At 36.2% G+C, this 24,035-nt stretch overlaps 1 protein-coding gene across 1 annotated transcript in view; it reads right to left on the reverse strand.

Moving 5' to 3' along the window:
- ripor2 (RHO family interacting cell polarization regulator 2) overlaps positions 1–16,385 on the reverse strand; it is a 114,714-nt gene extending 98,329 nt beyond the window's left edge. Inside the window, exon 1 of the mRNA XM_056479640.1 lies at positions 16,210–16,385. Coding sequence (XP_056335615.1) covers positions 16,210–16,288 — 79 coding nt within the window. The 5' untranslated portion in view covers positions 16,289–16,385. The remainder of the gene's footprint in view (positions 1–16,209) is intronic.
- Between the last annotated feature and the right edge of the window lie 7,650 nt (positions 16,386–24,035).

The raw sequence follows: 24,035 nt of genomic DNA on the forward strand, positions 1-24,035 counted from the left end.
ACATGCACTCATACACTATGGCCAATTTAGTTTTTCCAATTTACATGTCTTTGGACTGTGGGGAAAACCGGAGCACCCGGAGGAAACCTGGATGAACATGGGGAGAACATGCAAACTCCACACAAAAATACCAACTGGCCCAGCCAGGACTCCAACCAGCGACCTTCTTGCTGTGAGGCGACAGTGCTAACCACTGAGCGACCATGCCACCTTGCTCTATACAATATTTCCAAAATAAATTTGAATTCAAACACAATATTTCTCAGTTCAATTCTCCCACAGGACAAGTTATTACATTTACATTATACTGAATTAAACTAGTCGGAATTTCAACTGTGATAACTGGACTGGAGCAGTTTCACTTTGCTAGAACTTCATCTATATTAAGCTGCTTTGACACAACTGTAAAAGCGCTAATAAAGATGAATAGAACTGAACAAGTCAAAAAAAAAAAAAAACTAGGACTTACATGGAAAACTTAAAAGTAAGCTATGCAGTAACTGAGCAATGTCTTAGCATATTGCACACTGTTGTGAGATTTGCATGGTAAGGATCCACTCACGTTTTCATGTAAAATACATAAATCTACTTCTAAGTAAATTGCGAGATGACTGAACATTTCCTTGGAAATTGCAGTACTGTGAAACTGCATCCTCCTAGAGTTTGAAGGCAGTCAGTAAGCTTGAGTTTTTTCAGATTACAGACCACAGTGCCCTGTGGCTAATCTCCAGCCTTTGGTGCTAATGACAGACTCCGATGCAGGTAGCAGCTCCTGGTGCCAACACACACATCTGTCTGTGGACAGCCAGCCTCCAGGTGTTTCTCTAAGCTGCCATCAGCATAATAGGTGTACGGTAAGATTGAGATCAGTTCTGACGCGGTAAACCACACAAAAAAGGATCATTAGTGGTCCCAGATCAGTGGATCAGCTGTATAGCTCAAACCAGGATGTGCACTCTATTTCACTTCTTCATATTATGTGCTTTCACCAGAAGAATACAGTCATAGCCTCGTGTTTGTTGAAGCTTTGCTTGTTTGGTCTAAAGTAGGTCAATGGAGGCCTCCGTCATGTGGTTGTGTTGAGGAAAAAAAATATAATGCGCAACCCCCCACATAACAATTATTGTGCACATGATACTTGAATCTCCCATCGAGTTGTCTTTTAAAAAGCACTGTGGTGGCTTATAGAAAGAGAACAGCGATCACATGTTCTTCCCTCTCACCCGAGGCTGCTCAGTTTGTTCTGTGCGCTTGAGGGTATGTGTCCTGAGTTCGCTATGACCAGGTCATGCTTCCCTCTTTCTGACACATTTGCCCTGAGCATTACATGCTAGTATATGGATGGATAAACCTCATGCATGCATGTTGCAGTGCAGAGGGAGTAAGCCTCAAATCTGCATGAATCATTCAAGCTATTCACAATTCAAGCTAGAAACAAGGAAATGTTAGCATTAACGTATTGATGTATAATAAGGGGGGGATGTTTAAATATTGAGGAAAATAGGTTAAAAGGGCAACTGTGATTTTCATCTAACACTTCTGGCCTTTTTCTTACAATCAAAAATTTGAGTTTATTTCATGAAATTCTGAGAAAAAAAGACCAAGCTACAAGATAACACACTGCAAAAATTGCTTTTCTTAGATTCTATTGTTTCTAGTCTTAATATCTAAATATCATTAAATCAAGAAGCATTTTCTAGACAAGCAAAACTCATTGTCTTGATTTAAGAAATAACATGCCAAAATTGAGTGATATTTTCTTTAAAACAAGCAAAATAATCTGCCAATGGGGTAAGCAAAAAATCTTATTTTAAATTGAAAACAAGATTATTTTTCTTACCCCATTGGCAGCTTATTTTACTTGTTTTAAAGAAAAACTCCCTCAGTTTTGACACATTATTTCCTAAAAAAGACTATATATTTTTTTACTTGTCAAGAAAATGCTTCTTGATTTAAGAATTCGTAGATATTTGGTCTAAAAATAAGACAAAACCTCTAGGTAGAAAAGCATTTTTTGCAGTGCAACTTGCAATTCTGACTCTATTTGTTATCAGAAATCTGAGTTTGGAACTTGCGATTTTACCAATTTTTTTCTGAATTTCATGTGAAATAGCAAGACATTGTCTCAATTTATAGAAACATATCTAAACTATGATGATAACTCACAATGACAAGTTTATGACTTATAAACTCACAATTCAGAGAAGAAAAGTGAGAATGACGATATAATGACGATACCGTTCTTCTTTCAACTTTTTTCTCACTATTTTAAATTTCACAATTCTGCCTTTTTACTTTATTTCTCCCAGTTGCAAAATACAGTACATACAAAATATATGCAAAAGTCCAAACTCTGAGAAAAAGTAAGATATTTCATGTCAATTGACAAAAACATGTGAAATGTAAACTTGTTAAAAGTATAAAAGGTCATATTTTGCATGCAAGGTCCAAAACACTTTCATTGTCTTATAATATGCATTTATTTTTATCTTATTATCCCAATGACTCTCATATGATTTGTTCAGTGATTCATTTGTTCCCAAACCCCTCCTTAGCGCAAAGCTAATATGCGCTGATTAGTCCGATGACCCAGTCTGTTGTGATTGGTCGCCCACCACAGCTTATCAACATTGTTGAAGTAGTCAGAGTGCAGAGAGTATGTGTGAGCCCAATGCAGAAGTGCATTAAAGCAATTAAACACCCAGTTAAACACCAGTATGACCCTCACACCTATTTTGAAACGTGACCGGCGCACATAGGAACAGCTGACGGTGGCCATAGCAATGACAAACGACAGAGGATCGCGAGCTCACAAACGCATTTAAATCCGTAAACAAAGTTGCATGCACCACGTTTTCAATGTGGTTTTAGATGCGATATGTGAATATAAAAAGTTAATCAGATGCAGTACAAGAAGTGTGGAGCGGTTACAAGTAACAAAACACAATTAAATACATAATTTGCAAGCTAGAGAAAACAAGGAAGTAGCCATTTTAATCTTGTGGTGGAAGAAACTGATCCATGAACTGTGTACTGTAAAGTTCCTGTCGAGCTCTGACAAAGTCATATACATCAATAGGCTTTTTTTTATCCTTCTTTTAACAAACGGCAGATGAATGCCTTGTTGCACGGATTATTGCATTAAACACAAGAAAGTTCACTCATTAATGTTCACTCATCTTCAGTCATGACCAGTCCAACAGACACCCGCACTTTGCTAGCGTTTAAAGGGAAAGGTGCGTTCACGTTTTACCGCATCCAGTACTTCATATTTGGTATTGTTTTGTGTCGACGTCAAAAGAACAGGCAAAAGATCTAGATGAACAATAAATCATTTAAACAACTTTGAGTCACATCAATATTTTTAAACAAGGTGCACTTTCAGATTTAAACCTCAGCTGGATGTTTTCATTCACTTAGAGATGTGTTACACACCTCATGGAAGGTCATTTTCAAAAACCCATAATAGGGGCTCTTTAACTTATCTAGTTGACCACATTATCTTTAAATGCAGGTGATTTGTTTATATAAATGTGGCATGTCAATAAAAGAAATCAGACAGAATCAGTTTTTATAGACATAATATGTGCTAACTACTTAGAAGAGTCTTGTATTGAGAGCCAAATAGCTGTGTGATCAGATTTTAAAATTGATAAGCCATCAGTTGATGGATGGATGGCTGCCATATACAGCCATTAAAGCTGCAATTGTCCTGCTTAGCTGACATAGACACTGACATCATAGTTATTCACTGGCAACCTTGGACATGTAATGCAGGGGCTGATGACTGTGCGCATTGTGTTGAGACCACTGTGCCAGCTCTGATCCACAGACCTGCAGATAACATCTCAACCAACGGCTAGACTACACCGTAAATCTGTAAATCTCCACCATCCTCCATGAATCAATACACAGGGCAGCGCAGGGTTGAAATCAAATGCCACCATACTGAGCTTTGCTGAAGCCCCTGAGGGGATACGATTTCCCCAGTCTGAGTGTTATAGATCAGGGGGTTTACAAATGACTTGAAATCTGACACCGATTTTTGTGAGGTGCATGGTTTTATTGACAGAAAACATTATTAATCTAGCTTAAAAACAGCAGCCAGTCTTTCCACCTCACAGTCTCATTGCAGGAATATAATATGAGCATTTGGCCAATCGTCAATGTGAAAGAATATATAAAGTTATTAACTTTATGTTTTGCAAGCAATTAAGGAAATCATTAACATAAATATTGCAAAATCAATATAGGTATAATACATGCTCTAATTATATTGATGAAAACATAAGCAAAGGAACAATCTGATAATTGAGGTGACTCATTATAAAACAATCTGGCCTTTGTTTATTGATCAAGTGGTGTTAATACTTTTGCACTTACAACCTAATGTTGTCTAAGCATAAAAAAAAAGGATTTGCAAATATACAAAGCAAAAAGTCGACTCTTTAGGCTGTTATTCTCTATATAGTAGGAATAAGCACTGTTTCTGCAATTTCCTAAACCAGTGTTTCTCAACCACATTCCTGGAGGACCACCAGAACTGCACATTTTCCTTGTCTCCTTAACCAAATACACATGATTCAGATCCTCAGCTCATTAGCAGAGACTGAAAGACCTATAATGGGTGTGACAGACAAAGGAGACATCCAAAACATACAGTGCTGGTGGTCCGTGGTTGAGAACTACTGTCTTAAATCATCCGAGTGTCCACAAAACATGCTGTCAAAAACTGTTTATCAGGGGCCTCTTTTTTCAAGGTTTACTCAGGTAAATTCATTTACATTGAGTTTTCAGATTCAATATTAGTTGGTTTTGATCCTTTTTACCACTATGGTAACTTACATTACATGGCTACTCTTCTCCAGAACGAGTTTTATTCCGGGTCAGAGATCGCAAAGCAAAATTGGACCAATCAGAGATATGTAACTGATGCAATAAAGCCACTCCCACACTCGTACAAAGGTACGAGAGCTGTCACAAGGGTTGGCATCCTTTTCAAAGGGTACACATTAGTATTTAAAGGGTCCATATTGGTACCTCAAAGGTATTTATTAGTACCTGAAAATTTGAAGAGGTACTTTCTAGGAACTAATATGTACCCTTGAGGTATTAATAAGGACCATTTAGTTACAAATGTGTCCCTTTTGAAAAGGTACCACCCCAATGACAGCTCTCATGCCTTTATTTCTGAGAGTGCGCTCTTTTGTTTCTATTTATATTGTATTTTAATCTTATATAGTTTAACATTGTCAATTAATATTTGTAATAGCTTTAAATAAAAATGTACATGTAAATATTTACATCTAAATTTGCTTTAAAATCTGTTGAGCTGTTTGTGAACCAAAAACTCAATTAAATTCAGCTGATTTGCAATGATATAACAGGCCCGTAGCCAGGAAGGGTTCGGGTGGTTCGAAAGACCCACCCTCCTCTGACAAATGTCCAGAATTTGTCCCAAACATGAGCACGTTTGTCCTATCTTGACTGCTATGCCATGATAAATTGTGTTAATAACCCGTCGTGTGTTATCCGGGCATCCGGTGTGTAAAACATATGCTGGATATGTTGGCGGTTCATTCCGCTGTGGCGACCCCTGATTAATAAAGTGACTAAGCTGAAAAGAAAATGAATGAATGAATAACCCATCAAAGAAGGCTTTAAGACCAATAAAAAGGTGTGAAGCACCAAAAGCGGCCCATATTAAAGCTAATTTTAATATTAATAGGTTATTGTTGTCATACATGAATTTTTCATTTCACTTACTTGAAAAATTGTGAAGCTCTACATTATCATTATTTTATTATTAGAAAGGCCAAACAAATTCTGATTGGGGGAGGTGGAAGGTGCTGGCCAGTTTGTTATTTGTCTAATAAACGACAACAGGCAACAGCTTTTATTTTAAAACTTCCTATTTTAAAAATTCCTATTTTCTGGTACATCAAAAATTGTGGTGACAAGCTAATCCAGCAAAAAAAAAAAAAACAGTGCTTGAAAAGTCACTAAAATGAACAACAAACAATAAATAAACTTCATATTTAAATAGAAAATGACTGTAAAAGGTCTCCCTTTTGAGAAAAAAAGAACTACCTCTTTCACCAGGCTGTCTACAAGCCTGTATGATAGTATTTTCTTTAAGTTGCCTTCTTGAACTTGTTGCCTTGTTGAAAATGTTTAAATTCATTATTATTGATAATGATATTTTTGAATCTTCAACAGAGAAGTAAATTGCATTGATTCTCTCGGGAGAAATGACTCATACTGACCCTCTCACGTGTCGTGTGATTGGCTGTTTTCTGCACGTGTCACACATTCAGGTGCGTGCAGCCCACAGTTAATCACAAATTCTGGGTTAAATCCTGAGTTAACAGAGAATGTTTATATCAAGCTTGGTGAACCTAATATTAACCAGTTTAGATATGTTTAGTTTTGTCAACCCGAAATAATCTCTACAACTCAGAGTTTGTTTAACTCATTTTGTGCCACAGGCTTCAGGAGCTTAAAATAGCAAAACAATAATATAGCTGTTTTAGAGGCCCCGCCCTTTTCTGGAAAAGTAGGAACTGATTGGATCATTGTCAGTTACTGTTGCTGTGACTTCATGTGAGTGACAGGTTTTCTCACCCTCGTGCCAGTAAACAATCTCTTTCTACAGTTAATTTGCAAGTAGTTTGTGAGTTCACATGGATTCTATAAAAATAATGGTGCAGGCAGATAAATTGGTTATTTGATGTACTGCATACACTTTGGCTGATCATTTGAATAGGCTGGCGAACTTGGGAGTATTGTACATGGATTTTATTTACCAAGACTTCAGCTGTCATCATGACCAAGGTCTTTTTTGTTATTCTCAGCACTTCGCTGCTTCAGGATCAGAGAACAGAGTTCACTTTTTACTCAAGGAGCTGCAGGCAACCACATGAACTCCCTCTTTGAATAACTCATGAAGCACACGCAAAACAACACAAGTGTGTATTTTGTTTCCATAAAGCTGCCCTTACTCAAACACTTTTGTGACTGAATTAGGTTAAAGATAAAAAAAAATAGTAATAGCTGAAGTTTTCTGTGTAATTTTATATTAGTTTGGATGCTGGACCAGCCGTAGTTTAGAGTGATGGGAAAAAGGTGAAGAATTGAATATCTGATGTGGTTAAATATTGATCAGTTTGCTCCATCTGATTTTTAATACTTAAACTTGTAACTTCCAATAGTAAAACAAAAACATAAATGATATAATTATGGTGGCTTGAGAAAGCCAACATACTCTTATACTACATAAACTTATTATTTCGTCTTCATTCATTCATTCATTCATTTTTTTTGGCTTAGTCCCTTTATTAATCTGGGGTTGCCACAGCGGAATAAACTAATAAATTTATCCAGCATATGTTTTACGCAGCGGATGCCCTTCCAGCTGCAACCCATCACTGGGAAACATCCATACACACTCACTTACACACACACTCATACGCTACAGTCAATTTTAGCATACCCAATTCACCTGTACCACATATCTTTGGACTTTGGAAACCAGAGCACCCTGAGGAAACCCATGCGAACATGGGGAGAACATGCAAACTCCACACAAAAATGGCAACTGACCCAGCCAAGGCTGGAACTAGTGACCTTCTGTGCTGTGCGAACGTGCTACCCACTGCGCCACCACATCCCCCTTAGTCTTCTTAGACTATTTTAAGAACACATCTCCTCCTAGAACGTTCATACTACAACCACCCTAAACTTAATAACTCCGAACCTCCAAACCATACTGATATAAGCTGCTATATCACTTCCAACTGATCCCAAAACTAAACAGTTTTCTGAAAACTGACTTGGAAAATTCCCATTGACTTAACATTGGGTCAAACTTTGTGACCCCATAACTTTCCACTAGAATGTCATACAGACTTAAGGTTGGACTCATTTAACCCAGACTATCAATCTGCCAGTCACTGATTACCTTTCAACCACTTACGACACCCTAGCATCTGTCCCATAGACTTCCATTATAAGAAACTGCCATTGACTTTACATTGGTCATTCTAACAACATACCAATTCATATAGCAAACATACTAATCATACTAGCAACATGCTAATTCATACTATAAACATACTAGCAACATGCTAATTCATACTATAAACATACTAGTAACATGCTAATTCATACTAAATTCAAGCTAACAGCATGCTAGTTTATACTAGAAACATGCTATCAACATGCAAATTCATATTAGATTCATGCTAATACCATGCTAATTTATATCAGAAACCTGCTAGCAGCATGCTAATTCATACTAGAACCATGCTAATTTATGCTAGCAACTGCCTAGCAACTACTCAGAACACCTTAGCAACCGCCTAGCAAGACCTTAGCAACCTTCTAGCAACACCTTAGCAATAACCTAGAACACCTTGGCAACCACCTAGCAACACCTTAGCAACCACCTAGCAATGCCTTAGCAACCACTCAGAACACCCTAGCAACCCCTTAGCAACACCTTAGGAACCTCCTAGCAAACACTCAGAACACCCCAGCAACCACCTAGCAACAACTTAGAACACTTACGCAACTGCCTAGCAACACCTTAGCATCCACTTAGAACACCCTAGCAACTGCCTCGCAACACCTTAGTAACCACCTAGCAACGCCTTAGCAACCACCTAGCAACATACTAGCAACTATCTAGCAACGCCTTATCAACCACCTAGTAACCACTCAGAACACCCTAGCAACCACCTAGCAACACCTCAGCAACAACCTAGAACACTTTAGCAACCACCTAGCAACACCTTAGCAACCGCCTAGCAGCATCTTAGAAACCACCTGGAACACGCTAGCAACCCCCTTGCAACTCCTTAACAACCACTCAGAACATCCTAGCAACTGCCTAGCAAAACCTTAGCAACCACCTAGCAACACCTTAGCAACCACCTAGCAACACCTTAGCAACTACCTAGCAATGCCTTAGCAACCGCCTAGCAACCACTAAGAACACTCCAGCAACCACCTAGCAACACCTTAGCAACAACCTAGAACACCTTAGTAACCACCTAACAACACCTTAACAACCACTCAGAACACCTTAGCAACCGCCTAACAGCATCTTAGAAACCACCTGTAACACCTTAGCAACCACCTAGCAACCACCTAGCAACACCTTAGCAACTACCTAAAACACATAGCAACCACCTAGCAACCATTTAGAACACATTAGCAACCGCCTAGCAACATCTTAGAAACCACCTGTAACACCCTAGCAACTACCTAGCAACACCTTAGCAACCACCTAGCAACCACTTAGAACAACCAAACAACTGAGTAGCAACGCCTTGGCAACCACCTAGCCACTCAGAACACCCTATCAACATTCAAATGGGTGACATGGTGGCGCAATGGGTAGCACGTTTGTCTCACAGCAAGAAGGTCACCAGTTCGAGCCTCGGCTGAGTCAGTTGCCATTTCTGTGTGGAGTTTGCATGTTCTCCCAGTGTTGGCATGGGTTTCCTCTGGGTGCTCTGGTTTCCCTCACAGTCCAAAGACATGTGGTACAGGTGAATTGGGTATGGTAAAATAGACTGTAGTGTATGTGTGTGAATGAGTGTGTATGGATGTTTTCCACTGATGGGTTGCAGCTGTAAGGGCATCCACTGCGTAAAACAAAATGCTGGATAAGTTGGCGGTTCATTCCGCTGTGGCGACCCCAGAATAATAAATAGACTAAGTTTAAAAGAAAATGAATGATGAATGAGCTCTTTCAAACTTAAACTACTTCAAACTTTCAGACGAGATTTTAGACTAACAATTCACTAACAATAAATACCTTTTCTTGGTCATGTTTGATCTTGCCTAGGACACCAAGTTAGGAATGTCCCATAAAAAGACACCTGACACCCATTTAAATGACATACTATAAATCTTTTAGTGCTGAAATACTTCCTAAAACACAACATTGCACAATAGTGATATCCACTCACAGGCCAATGAATTAGGTACACCTTTTACACTGGTTGCAATGCAAATATCTATCCAGCCAATCCCAAGACAGCAGCTTAGTGCAGTGGTTCCCAAAAGTGGGGGTCGGGGTGGAGGGGGTGGTCGCGGGATAATGAGCGGAGGTTGCTTGGTGATTTCCAAAAATCTTATTCATTTTATGAAACTATTAGAATTACCATATTTATATTTACAATAATAGTTATAAAACACCACACTTTTTTTTCAATTGGATTGCGGCCCCTGAGGTCTCATTACGTTAGATTAAAGACACAGCAATGGGGTCAGATGCAGCAGGTTGATTTTATGGCACCAGGGTAAACTTTGAAACTTTGACACCTTTACGGCACTCGCATACAATAAAATTAAACACAGGCCACGACTGAACATGGAGGATGATCTTTGAGTGGCGTTCTCCAAAATTAAACAAAGAATAGATTAGGCCTATTGGTGTGTTTGAGCCATTTTGCGTTTGTATATATTATATTATATATATTATATAAAATATTGGGGGTCGCGATTCACTGGCGTTGTTATTTTGAGGGTCACGGGCTGAAAAGTTTGGGAACCCCTGGCTTAGTGCATTTGAATGTCCAAAATTTAAATATATCTATTAGCTAGTGCGCTCCAAATCAGTGACAAAATTCACATTTAGAAAACATAAAACTGATATTAACATCCAAAGCTTGCAGTTTGTCACATCCGCCTAAATGGATCAACAATTTTTTTCACGTCACCTCATACTTCATGTTCTCATCGAATATACTGACCAATTAGATGCTCTCTAGTATGTGACAAGCCCCGCCTAATTAGCTTTTCCTTTGATGAGCTTGATCTCAACCACTCTCTGGCAGAGCGGTAATAAAAACAAAATGCTATAGGGGAATTACCAACCAACGTCACACATGACGTCACATAGGTTCAACCGCACATACTGGTTGCAAAACAAGACCGGTTGCAATAGCAAACTTGTCCTGTTGTGCAGTAGGATGCCAAAATTTAAAGTCCAAAAATAGAAAACTTAAATTTTACCGCACACCACACTGCTTTTAATGCCAACCGCAGACGTTTTCGCTAACAGCCATTATAAGACCTGAATGGAGAGAGGACTTAACTAAAAATGCTCGACTTTGCAGTCCTCATGTTATATCAGGTAAGTTCACTCTATGCTGAATCATTCACATTACTCCTTTTTGATTGCAGCAATGATTTCAGCAAAAACAGTTCAATACGATTAATTAAACTGCGGACACTGAATGCTTAGAATGAAATGCAAAAATGTAGGTTCACATACCCTGCCAGCAGGTGCAGTTCACTGTCAGAATGCAGTTGTTTTGCTTGTTGATGATTACCCAGGCCTTTTGCACAGTTCTGTCTTATTTCCTTGTCTGTGGCAGAACCTTGGTTTTTAGCACTACAAAGTTTTGAATCTGGTGATGATGGAACATTATTTCTTGCTTTTGATGGTTTCTTCCAGCAGGATAACACGCCATGTCATAAAGCGCAAATCATCTCAGACTGGTTTCTTGAACATGACAATGAGTTCGCTGTACTCAAATGCCCTCCAAAGTCACCAGATCTCAATCTAATAGAGCACCTTTGGAATGTGGTGAACGGGAGATTTGCATCATGGATGTGCAGCCAACAAATCTGCAGTAACTGCGTGATGCTATCATATATGGACAAAAATCTCAGAGGAATATTTCCAGTACCTTGTTCAATTTATGCAATGAAGGATTAAGGCAGTTCTGAACGCAAAAGTGGTCCAACCCGGGACTAGTGTACCCAATAAAGTGGCCGGTGAGTGTATGATATATGACCATATTTGAACATATATACTGTAAAAGGTAAAATATTTGAACATATACAGGTGAAGTCAGAATTATTAGCCCCCCTTCAAATTTTCTTTTTTTAAATATTTCCCAAATGATGTTTAACAGAGCAAGGAAATTTTCACAGTATGTCTGATAATATTTTTTCTTCTAGAGAAAGTTTTTTGTTTTATTTCAGCTAGATAAAAAGCAGTTTTTAATTGTTTAAAAATCATTTTAAGGTCAATATTATTAGCCCCTTTAAGCTATAAATATATTTTTTCAATAGCCTACAGAACAAACCATCATTATACAGTAACTTGCCTAATTACCCTAACCTGCCTAGTTAACCTAATTAACCTAGTTAAGGCTTTAAATGTCACTTTAAGCTGTATAGAAGTGTCTTGAAAAATATCTAGTCAAATATTATTTACTGTCATCATGGCAAAGATAAAATAAATCAGTTATTAGAGATGAGTTATTAAAGCTATTATGTTTAGAAATGTGTTGAAAAAACTTCTCCCCAATAAACAGAAATTGGGGAAAAAAATAAACAAAAGGCTAATAATTCAGGGGGGTTAATAATTCTGACTTCAACTGTATGTAGCCTACACAGTCGTACAGTAATTCAAGTAGTTGACTGACAATTTTTATATGTGAAAACCAAACATGATCTTCTACGCCATGTGTAATTTGCATATATTTCTATTTATCGTATTTCTATATCGGTGCCTTGTTGATGTCACAAAGCTCAAATCATCTTGAATCTTTTCTTGGTCATCATATAGTGAGATCCCTAAACTCAAATGACCCTCACATTCACCAGATCTCAGGTCAATAGAGGACATTTGGGATGTGCTGGAATGCGAGATTTGCATCACGGATGTTCAGCTGAAAAATCTACAGCATGTCTTCTCATGTCAATATGGGCAAAATCTGTTTCCAACAGTTTGCTGATTCAATGCCACAGACTATGAATATAATTTTTCCAAATCTATATATTGCTTACGAATGCTTCTGCTTTGACACACACTTCTACATCTGATAAACACTGATCTCTAACTGCCAGTGTGTGTGTGTGAAAGTGATGGATAATGTCCACCGCATTCACACACTGACAGTCTATAAATAGATACATAGCAACACATTTGCACTCAATTCAAATTCATCCAAGCTGTTTCTACAGTTCAAATGCTTCAGGGAAAAGACAGATACTTCAGCTATGATTTGCAGTCAGGGATTGAGTGAAATAACTCTCTTTCTATTCTCATGCACAGATGTTTCTGCTCTTCCTTATTCTAGATGAATGAGGTAAATGAGTTTGCTGAAACACATACAGCAGTTAAACCTGAACATTCAGTTCTTCAGTCTAGATAGCATGTCATGGAAACAGGCTTTTAATGGATAATTAGCAATGTTTTTTATGGGATATTCAACGAGGTAACAAGTAAGACATTTCTCATTCCTTGATGCCATTTTAAACCGTTAAACAAAGAATGAGCCACAAAATTGTAAAAAAAAATGGGAATGTGTTTAAATATTGATTCATTCATGTGTTTAATGCCCTTAATAAACTGCAGAAAATACACCTGAGGTTTAATTAAGTAATTTAGCCCAGTAATTCTTTAAAATGTTTGGGAGCAGTAGGATTATTAGAATGAAATTAACATTTTTAATCAGCAAAAGTTTAATTTACCTTTATATATAATGTTCTTTTCGACATTCTAAATATCTAGGAATGTTGTACTGTGTTTTACACAAAAATTTCAACCATCACAACTGTTTTGAACATTGATAATAAGAAAAATGTCCCTTAAACATTAAGTCACATTATAATGATTCTTGAAGGAGCATGTGACACTTAAGTCTGGGATGTAACCCAATGTATAGGCTCTCCAGCCTGGTAAGGTGTTGAATTGGTTTCACAAACAAAGTTTTTGTGTTTACATTGGCCAACACAATCCATCCCCTCACCAACTTTCTTATGGGTTACCACAGGGCTCAGTTCTTGGCCCATCACTGTAAAAAAAATCTTAATTTTACGGTTTATTCCGGCAAGGCATGGATGCTGGAAAAAAAGTAAAATTACAGCTGTTAATTTACAGAAATTTACTGTAAAATAACAGACATTAAGTTACAGAAATTTCCTTAAATTTAAATGTCTGGTAAATTTCTGTAATTCAACCTCTTTTATTTTACAGTAAATTTCTGTAATTCTTTTTTTATTTTAATCTGGGTTTTGAAAGTGGCTTTAGTGCAGTGGTTAAATCTAATTTTGTTTCACTTAAGGTGTTTACCAAAAATCTTATGCTTACTCTCTGTAAAACAGTTTGAACAGATTATTCACTATTTATTCTTGTTGAGATTAGTTGAAAAATGTTGAAAACCGGTAACCATTGACATTTTAATATAGGAAAAAACTACATATCATGTAAGTTAATGTTTACCGGTTTCCAACATTTTTCTAAATATCTTCTTTTGTGTTCAACAATATGGGAAAAAAAACCCTCAAACTAGTTTGGAACAAGTCAAGGTTGTGTATATGATGACAGCAATTTCACTTTTGAAATTAAGCAAAATACGCAATTCAGTTCAGTTGTTGAAATCTATATGACCAAACATGACATTTTGATATCTTGTAATGCAATCAGTGCTATCTTTTTCCCAATATAATTTAGTACCCTATTTCCACATATGAATTAAAAAATTTAAATGCAATTGCAACTTTTTTTCCCCACAATGGTGGCATTTTATCTTGCAATTCTGACTAATTTCTCAGAATTGTGTGATAAAACTTTTTCTGATAAAAAAACTAACTTTTTTTTCTTGAAACTGCAAGATATAAACTTGCAATTGATTACTGGAAATGTTTAGCTTGTTAGACAAGCTTGCAAATCTACAAATCTTTTTTTTTTGTCATTTTCATAATTGCAAGATATAAACTGGCAATTGGGATGCTCTATAGAGTTTAAGTGCATAAGCCAATTCACCCAGCCCAATGTCTCAAGGAAACATCACTATTGGAACAAGTCAAGGTTGTGTATACTTTATTCTCTATTTCCACCTGGGGATACTCATCCCGAGGCCCTCAGAGACTATGCAGCGCCACTGATTCGATCCAAGACCAGCGTCAAGATGATCCCAAAATGATCCCAAGGTTTCCATAATCCTGGACCAGGCCGTATCCTGAGCAGCTGCTGTGGTGGTCATGGAGGAGTGGAGAGCATGAGATTCCTGTGACGCTCTGGAGACAGATGAGTCTCGCTGACGTCCAGCTTCTCCACTGCCTAGTCTACAGCTCTGCACAAGACGTTTGGCCATAGGAGAAATGTTCGTGCCCAACTGAGCCAGGTTTCTCTCAAGGTTTTTTAATTCTTCCCTTTTACCAATTGGTAAAGTTTTTTCCTCGGCGCTGACTGTGCATTGGTGGATTTGCTCTTCAGTGTTTGGACTCTCAGTAGTGAATATTACACCACACTGAACTGAGCTAAACTGAACTGAACCTAAACACTGAACTGACACTGTTTCAATTTACTATGATCTTCTACTGTATGTAAAGCTGCTTTGACACAATCTACATTGTAAAAGCGCTATAGAAATAAAGGTGAATTGAATTGATAATTGAATATATGATGACAGAATTTTCACTTTTGGGTGAGCTATATCTTTAAAATAGCAAACAGTTATTTTAAATTGTAATAATAATTAAAGTAGGATTATATTCAATATTGTACTGTATTTTCATATCAAATAATTGCAGGCCTGATGGGGAAAAGTGTCCTCTTTCAAAAACATTACATTTTTTATCAACTCCAACCACTTTAATGGATAAGCAGCATGTTTCCCATTGCCTTGAGCCCAAATTCCTTTTAAAAACACTTCTAATGACACTAGAAAAATGCATTACATTCATCTGATGAAACCATTAATATAAAAAAAGATGTAAAGTCATTATTACATCTCTGTTTGTCCTGCTCTCAAAAGTCATTTAGCAATAACCATACACAAAGGGATCTTCAGATTATTTAAAGCCTACAAATCATTCTGTTAATTTATGCAAATGAAAAAGAACACATTTCTGCCTTCCAGAACATCGACCAGCATCCTGTTCATCCACTTAGGCATATCAAGCACATATCACTCAGAACATGTTGGATCATGCACTGCCTTAAAAAAAAAAAGAAACACCAAACGGCTGCAATCTTTCACTTTTACAAGCAAAGCAGTACAGCAACATGCTCAAATCCAGTTATCAAACAGATCTGCTAATGTACTTCAACACAACCAGGTGTTACACAAGAACACCCACACATCACAGTCTGCATTATACTGAAATATGACACACAAAAAAAATCAGATCCAAACCACGGCCTAAACTTCCCACCCCGTCCCAGCATGACCCTACCGTCATCATCAAAAACATCCTCTGCCTCCTCACGCATCAGTTCATTTAGGTCATCCTCCGTGATGTCAGGAAAGGCCATCCCGTCTTATCCACTCTTGCGTTTTCTGAGCAGTTGTTATACTGTAAAATCAAATCAACGTTCGGACCGAAGCCTGAGCAGAGAGGCAGTGGATGCTCTGAGCTTCTACTCACTGCAACAAAGCGAGTGTGAATGTGTGTGTGTGTGGGAGCCCACACCATCCAGGCCAATTTCATCAACAGGATGATTTCATAATCTCCTGTGTGAGTGTCAGAATGAGAGAGATAGCGAGTGTGTGTGTGTTTGTGTGGTAAATATGCTAAGCATGGTGTGTCAAGTGAAGGTCAAGTGGAAGCATCTTGAGACCCTAACTCTTGATGATTAAGGTGATAAATTGGCAAAATGTAACACATTGTTTGTGTTCACAGGTTTCGACATCAACATATAGCTGTAAAAGTGCATGTTTAAGAAATACTTAAAAGGAGAGTTCAGCCATAAATTATATTTAGCTGTTCATTTACTCAGCCTCAGGCCATAAGACGCACCTTTTATCTTTAGTAGAACATTAAGATTTTTGTCTGAAACAGTGAACTTTCAATAGTCAGTCAACAGCTACTTTTAGAGTAAATTAAAACATATACAGGCAAAGCTAAATTAATGTGTCTTCTGATAATGCGATTGATTGAGAAAGTGTCTTATTTGATAAACTAGATTTTCATAACACATAGTATTTTAAAGACGAATGTGGAATTTACATTCAAGAAGTACTGAATATTCAGAAGCTCAAACTGAGCTAAATATGCAATTTGCTTCAGTTGTTGATATTTGCATGAAACAAAAGACATTTTGATACCCTGTAATGTAAATGAGTATCTTTTTGCAATATAATATAGAAACTTATTTCCAAATATGAATTTAAAAAATAAAATGCAATTGCAAGTTTTTTTTTTCCATAATTGCAAGATTTTATCTTCCAATTCTTACTTTTTTCTCAGAAATGTGTGATTAAACTTTTTAACTTTTTGTGATGAAAAATTGAACTTTTTATTATTTTGTTTGAATATTTTTAGTAATTTTCAAATATATACCTTCACAATATACATACATATACAGTTGAAGACAGACTTATTAGCATCCCCCCCTTGCCCCTAAGGATGTGTTTACCTTTTTTAAATATTTCTCAAATGATGTTTAACAGAGCAAGGAAATTTTCACAGTATGTCTGATAATATTTTTTCTTCTGGAGAAAGTCTTATTTGTTTTATTTCGGCTAGAATAAAAGCTTTAAAGTTTTTAGTTTTTAAAAAACCATTTTAAGGTCAATATTATTAGCCCCTTTGAGCAAATTTTTTTCAATAGTCTACAGAACAAACCATCGTTATACAATAACTTTCCTAATTACCCTAACCTGCCTAGTTAACCTAATTAAGCCTTTAAATGTCACTTTAAGCTGTATAGAAGTGTCTTGAAAAATGTCTATATAAAAATAATATATAAATATATATACCCTGTATAATATATATAATATATATTATATATTATATATATATATATATATATATATATATATATATATATATATATATATATATATATATATATATATATATATATATATATATATATATATATATATATATATATATATATACCCTGCTGAAAAATCCAGCTTAAACCTGCCTAGGCTGGGTGGGTGGTTTTAGCTGGTTGACCAGCCTGGTTTTAGAGGGGTTTTTGCTACTAAAACCAGCTTGACCGGCCTGGTTTAAGCTGGACATAGCTGGTTTTGGCTGATCAAGCTGGTTTTAGCTGGTCATTTTCCAGCCTGAGCTAAGACCAGGCTGGAAATGGCTGTAAACCAGCCTGGAAATAGCCAAACCCCTCTAAAACCAGGCTGGTCAACCAGCTAAAACCAGCCAACCAGCCTAGGCTGGTTTAAGCAGTTTTTTTCAGTAGGGTATATATATATATATAATTTATTTATATATATATTTTGTTGTTGTTGTTGTTGTTGTTATTATCATTATCAGTGTTGGGCAGTAGCTACTAGCTTAACTACATTTCTCAGTATTGTGGCGGTAGTGTCGCTACTTTATAAATCCAATAGTTTTTCAGTAGTGAAGCAATTTCTTTTGTCAAGTAGCGCAGTAGCGTCCACACAAGCTACATTTACCGATCGCAGATCAATAAGTGAAAGCACCAACATTCACGGAGCTGTGAGGCCGGTGTCTAGTCGATGAAGGTAAATTCATATGATGGCAAGAATGACGATTTCTTCTTCCTGTTTTACGATGGTTAACAACAAACTTTTTGGTGCGTTACTGTCACCTCTCGCTCTGGTCAGTGATGTTGCAAATCAATCATTGGGCTGACACGAGAAACTTGCTTGATGGAAAGAGGACTGAGGGAGAGGAGTTTTATATATATATAGTTTACTGTAGTAAAGGCTAAAGTATAATACGGTAATTATTATTATTTCATGAAAGTTATTAATGATACTACAATATGTAAGTTAGTGTAATTTAATGTTAGTGTAATTTTTATGTCCCTTTACTATACATTACTATAGTATTTTAAATGTGTAACACCTGGATTTTGTTTTTGCTGTTATATACTAATTTGTAAATTATTATACATAATTTGTTTCTGTTTGGTACAATATTATTTACAGTAAATAACTGAACTGAACAACTCTGCCTCATATGATTCATTGAGAGTTTTAGTGATTACTAAGATATGAATGATAATTTAAGCTGCTTCGATTTAAAAATGAAAATGGCAAAAATAGCTTAAATGTAGCTAAGCTGCTTTTGCAAACTAGCTTTTAGCTTAGCTTGCTACATTTCCCAGGGTGTAGCTTTTAGTGTAGTTAAGCTACATTTTAAGTGGTGTAGCTAATAGCTTAGCTCACTACATTTTTCAAGTAGCTTGCCCAACACTAATCATTATTAAAAGTTCCTCTAAAGTCTTTCTGAAATAGTAACTAGGCTGCAGTAGTTTGAGGCCTTTCTCTTTAATTTTAGTGTACCTCCTGCGAAAGCTCTGTGGACTAGACCTAATGACAATCTAATTAACGAAAGGGTCAGCTTACACACTCACAGTCATATAACAGCAATTATTCACTTCAGGACTCCTTTAAAAACACGTCCTAAATAGAGGAACCAAAATAGATCCACCCACACTTGTCACGTTTCCAGGAAACATTTTGATGTGATTGCTCTATCCTTTTACATTTAATAGTGTTTAATGCAAAAATCTATACTATTATTATAACACAAATGTAGAGTTTGGGATTAAACTAGTACTGAACTGTGACATGAAACTCATCCTGAGCTATGCTTTGGACATGAAAGATGAAATATTGCTTTTCCAAACAACTAGATTTACAATTCTTACCAGATGGGCAACAAGGCAGAGCTCACTCTTTAGGCATTAGTTCCGTTTTAAAAGATACTGATTCTTATTTGTCAGATAGCGTTTATTAGATTTTACTATATTTACTAGTTAATGATTATATTATAGTATTAAAATAATAATAGTGAGGCAACACGGTGGCTCATCAAGAATGTCGCTGGTTCGACTCCCGGCTGGGTCAGTTGGCATTTGCATGTTCTCCTGTGTTGGCGTGGGTTTCCTCCAGGTGCTTCGGTTTCCCGCACAGTCCAAAGACATGTGAAATAGGTGAATTGAATAAACTAAATTAGCCGTAGTGTGTGTGAATGGGTGTGTATGGATGTTGAGTAAGGTGAGTAAATCCATTGTAACTTGACAGTTAAGTTGACTTATTTTTTTTATAATTTTGCACATTATTCATTTACTTAATAATTTTAAGACATTGAGTCAATGGGAAAAAAGTCAACTAATCGCTTTAAAACAGGGATTCTCCACAGATGGGCCATGAGAATCAACTCTCAATATTAAACTATAATTTTTGGATTTCATTATTAATATGCTATATTAAAATGATGGAAGTAATACTAATAATTCTGACTTCAACTGTATGTATATATATAATTTTAATATATATCACATAGTTGTAGAATTATATATAAATACATTTAAACAAAATTAGATATTTTAATTTGATAAAATGCTGATAATAGAAAATAATAGCAGGCACAACAAATGTATAATATATTTATGTTAATAAATAAAGGTTTAAATAAGCATTTCATACAAACATTTTAAACATTTTTGAGAAAATGTCAGACAGGTTGGCCTTCAAAAAATTGATCAAAGAAATGGGCCCCGCAGTAAAATTGGTTGAAAACCCGTACTTTAAAAGCGATGGGTTTACTTACTTTTTTAGGTAAAGTCAACTAATCACTTAAAAAAAGCAATGGGTTTAGTAATCTTTTTAAGTAAACAAATCGCTTTTTACACTGTAGTAGCTAATGAATAAGTTACACCTTGTCATACACACTCTCGCTTTTCTCACAGTTCCTGATGTTACTCACAAATACCCATGCAAATGGTAAAGGAGACTCTTTGCTTCTGTTTTGAAGTCAGTAAAATAATAAATTAATGTGTGAGCCCTGCAACATGGTTTTGTATACTTAAGATGAAATCAGGTCTACTTTTATTCACACTGTAAAAGTATATCATTACAGCCTCAAACCTGAGGCTAGCTGAACACCAGCATCTGATTTTCCCACAAGTCTCGCTCATTCTGCAGCTATGCAGGGAAAACTGGCTAATATTATGTAAAGATGTGTGTTTTGTGTTCAGTTTGATAAAGACTGACTCTGCCCCTGGCCTACAGTCTCCTGGTGGTGCCTTTCAGGTCTGCGCACATGAATAATGAAGGACAAGAGAGTAATAAGACCCCTGAGGTAGACGGGAAGAAGCGTTCTCTACAGAGACCACACGCAATAGGCCTGAATAAAATGAATGTCTGTGCGGACCTCAAATATGTACCCCTCTGCCGGCTTTTAGAACATATTGTACATAAAGACAGAATCCACAATAGAACAATTCTCTTTATTTGTTTTATGGTCTTGTGTTTATTTTCCTTGTGTGTCTTATGGATATTAGATATAATAGTGGTAATACAGACTCATCAACAGTCTGCCCTAATGTAATTATATTAGATGTTACTCATACAACTGAGAATAAGCAGCTATCATACTGACACACACACACAGACACCTGCTGTTATCAGCACATCCCACACACCACAGGCTGCCGTAGGTAAAAACAAGACACACGCTGTATGAAAAATATCAAACAAAAGCCTTTGGGAAGGACAATAATATACAGTAGAGGTCCATAGATATTGATCATTTATTCCTGGAGAAACTGAAATCTATTTCTAAGGTATTTACTTAATGGGAAGTCGTGTTTGGGTTAATGATTTTTGTAAATTACACATTGTTCAACTATAATATAAACTGTATTTTACTGTAGGACAGTTATGCAGTATGTTACTGTATTTTAAAGTTGCATTGTGAAAACTACTGTATATTTTACAGTAAAGATTTACAATACTGTAAAAGTTTTACAATACTGTGCTATTACAGTTTTTTTGCTGTAATTGATTTACAGTAAGTTACTGTAGATTTTACAGGAATTTGTTAACAGTGTACATTTCCATTAAAGCAACAATTTAGCCTTAAATGAAAATTTGCTGGTAATTTACTATATGCCATCCAAAAATAGGTGACTTTTTCTTCAGTAAAACATAAACAAACAATTTTTTAAAACCAAAGTCGATGGCACTTTAAGAGTCAAAAATCCATTACAGGAAAACAAAATGGATGTTCGCAAAGGCTGTGAATTCAAGGGAACAATGTTGTAAATAATGTTTCTGTTTCTTGTATAGATCATTTGATTCGTAACACCTCATATATGTTTATATTGCTTTCCATGTTTTTTGACTCTCAAAGTTTAAATACAAACATTGATTGCGTTTTATGAATCACCAAGGACCACATTTTAGGTGAAAATCTTTTTTAATCTTCTTCTTAAGACAGTGATACAGCAAGTTACATCTTACAGATACCTGGGGTTCTTTTGTTGGAGAACACACATCGACAGCTTGTGCACACAACTACAACAGAGGCTTTATTTTTTTACGAAGGCTGAGATTATATGGGGTGGGTAGCAATATCTTGCTTGTTTTTTACCGAGCTATGTTTGAAAGTCTTATTCGCCGTGAAATCACAGTCTGGTTTGGAAATCTGTCACTTCAATTGAAAAATAAATTGGTTCATATTCAAAAAACAGCCATGAAAATTATAAGAATAAAACAATATCAGCCCATACAGACTCTATATGAACTGGCGGTCATGAGAAGAGCAAGAAATATTAGTGCTGATTCCAAACATCCTCTTTTCAGTAGATATCAGTTACCTGTTACCATCAGGAAAAAGACTGAGAATGCCAATGAGTAAAACCAATAGATTGAAGCTTTCGTTTGTTTCTACTTCGATAAAACTGTTGAACTCTACCAAGAACAATGCACCTGTAGTATATCAGCACCTGACTGTGTTCTGTCTTTTATATATTTCATTCATTCATTCATTTCTTTTCTTTTCGGCTTAGTCCCTTTATTCATCAGAGGTCGTCACAGCGGAATGAACCGCCAACTTATCCAGCATATGTTTTACGCAGCGGATTTCCTTCCATGCTGCAACCCAGTACTGGGAAACATTCATACACACTCATTCACACACATACACTATGGCCAATTTACAGTAGTTTATTCAATTCACCTATAGCGCATGTCTTTGGACTGTGGGGAAAACCGATGCGAATACGGGGAGAACATGCAAACTCCACACAGAAATGGCAACTGACCAAGCCGGGGCTCGAATCAGCAACCTTCTTGCTGTGAGGCGATTGTGCTAACCACTGCACCACCTTAAATATTTCATATTTATATATTTGTATATGGTTTTATTTTGTAAACAATGTATGTTCTTAATTTTTTTGTTTGTTTCATTTATTTTATTGTGTGCTTAGAGCAACGTTGTAGCACTTTTTTGACCAAGAAAAATTTCCTCTCTGGGACAAATAAAGTTTATCCTATCCTATCCTATCCTATCCTATCCTAATTTTCAATTGAAGAATAATTTCACCATACATCAACGATCTACAATGTACTATTCCATTAAGAGTGCATTTTATTGCTGAAACTTAAAGTATTTAAATGACATTTAGTTTCCCTAGCACATACTATAATGCCTCTTCTTAAGAGTTTATCCATATGTCTCCTAAGTAAGTCAGATAAAAGGATCTTGCGTCTTTTCCTTAAGTGCCAAGAACTGCTATGAATAACCTTAACTCGTGCCAGTCAGTGCATTTTATGCAAGAGCGTATAACCTCTTTTAGAGTGCGCAGGTTGTGCTAAGACTTAAAGAGATAGTATAACACGTAAGGGTGTTGAAGAAAACTGAGAAAGTTCACTTTTTTTGCGTCAATTTGTTAATTTTGTTTTCATAACATGTATCATATCATCAGCATCGACTAAGAACTGCTGCTTTGCCAGACAGTTGACTTCTATTAAAGAAAATCAATACAGAAGCACATATTAATATACGTAAACATAATGGTATTCTTACAGTGACAAGTCAATGTTTTGCTAATGCTGATCCTTACAGTATTATATACACACCATTTATTGGCCCTTTACAAAGATCTCTTATCCAACATTCAGCATTTCATATTCATAAATGCTCTAAAAATGACTCTACATGTTTCCAATCAAGTGACTTATAGAAAATAGAAAGTCAGGTACACTGTAAAAAAGCTGTAAAATTTACAGTATTACAATTTTGGTTGCCAGTAATACTGTAAAATGTAAAAG

Source organism: Danio aesculapii, chromosome 19 (genome assembly GCF_903798145.1).
Source record: "Danio aesculapii chromosome 19, fDanAes4.1, whole genome shotgun sequence".
NCBI classification, from domain to species: domain Eukaryota; kingdom Metazoa; phylum Chordata; class Actinopteri; order Cypriniformes; family Danionidae; genus Danio; species Danio aesculapii.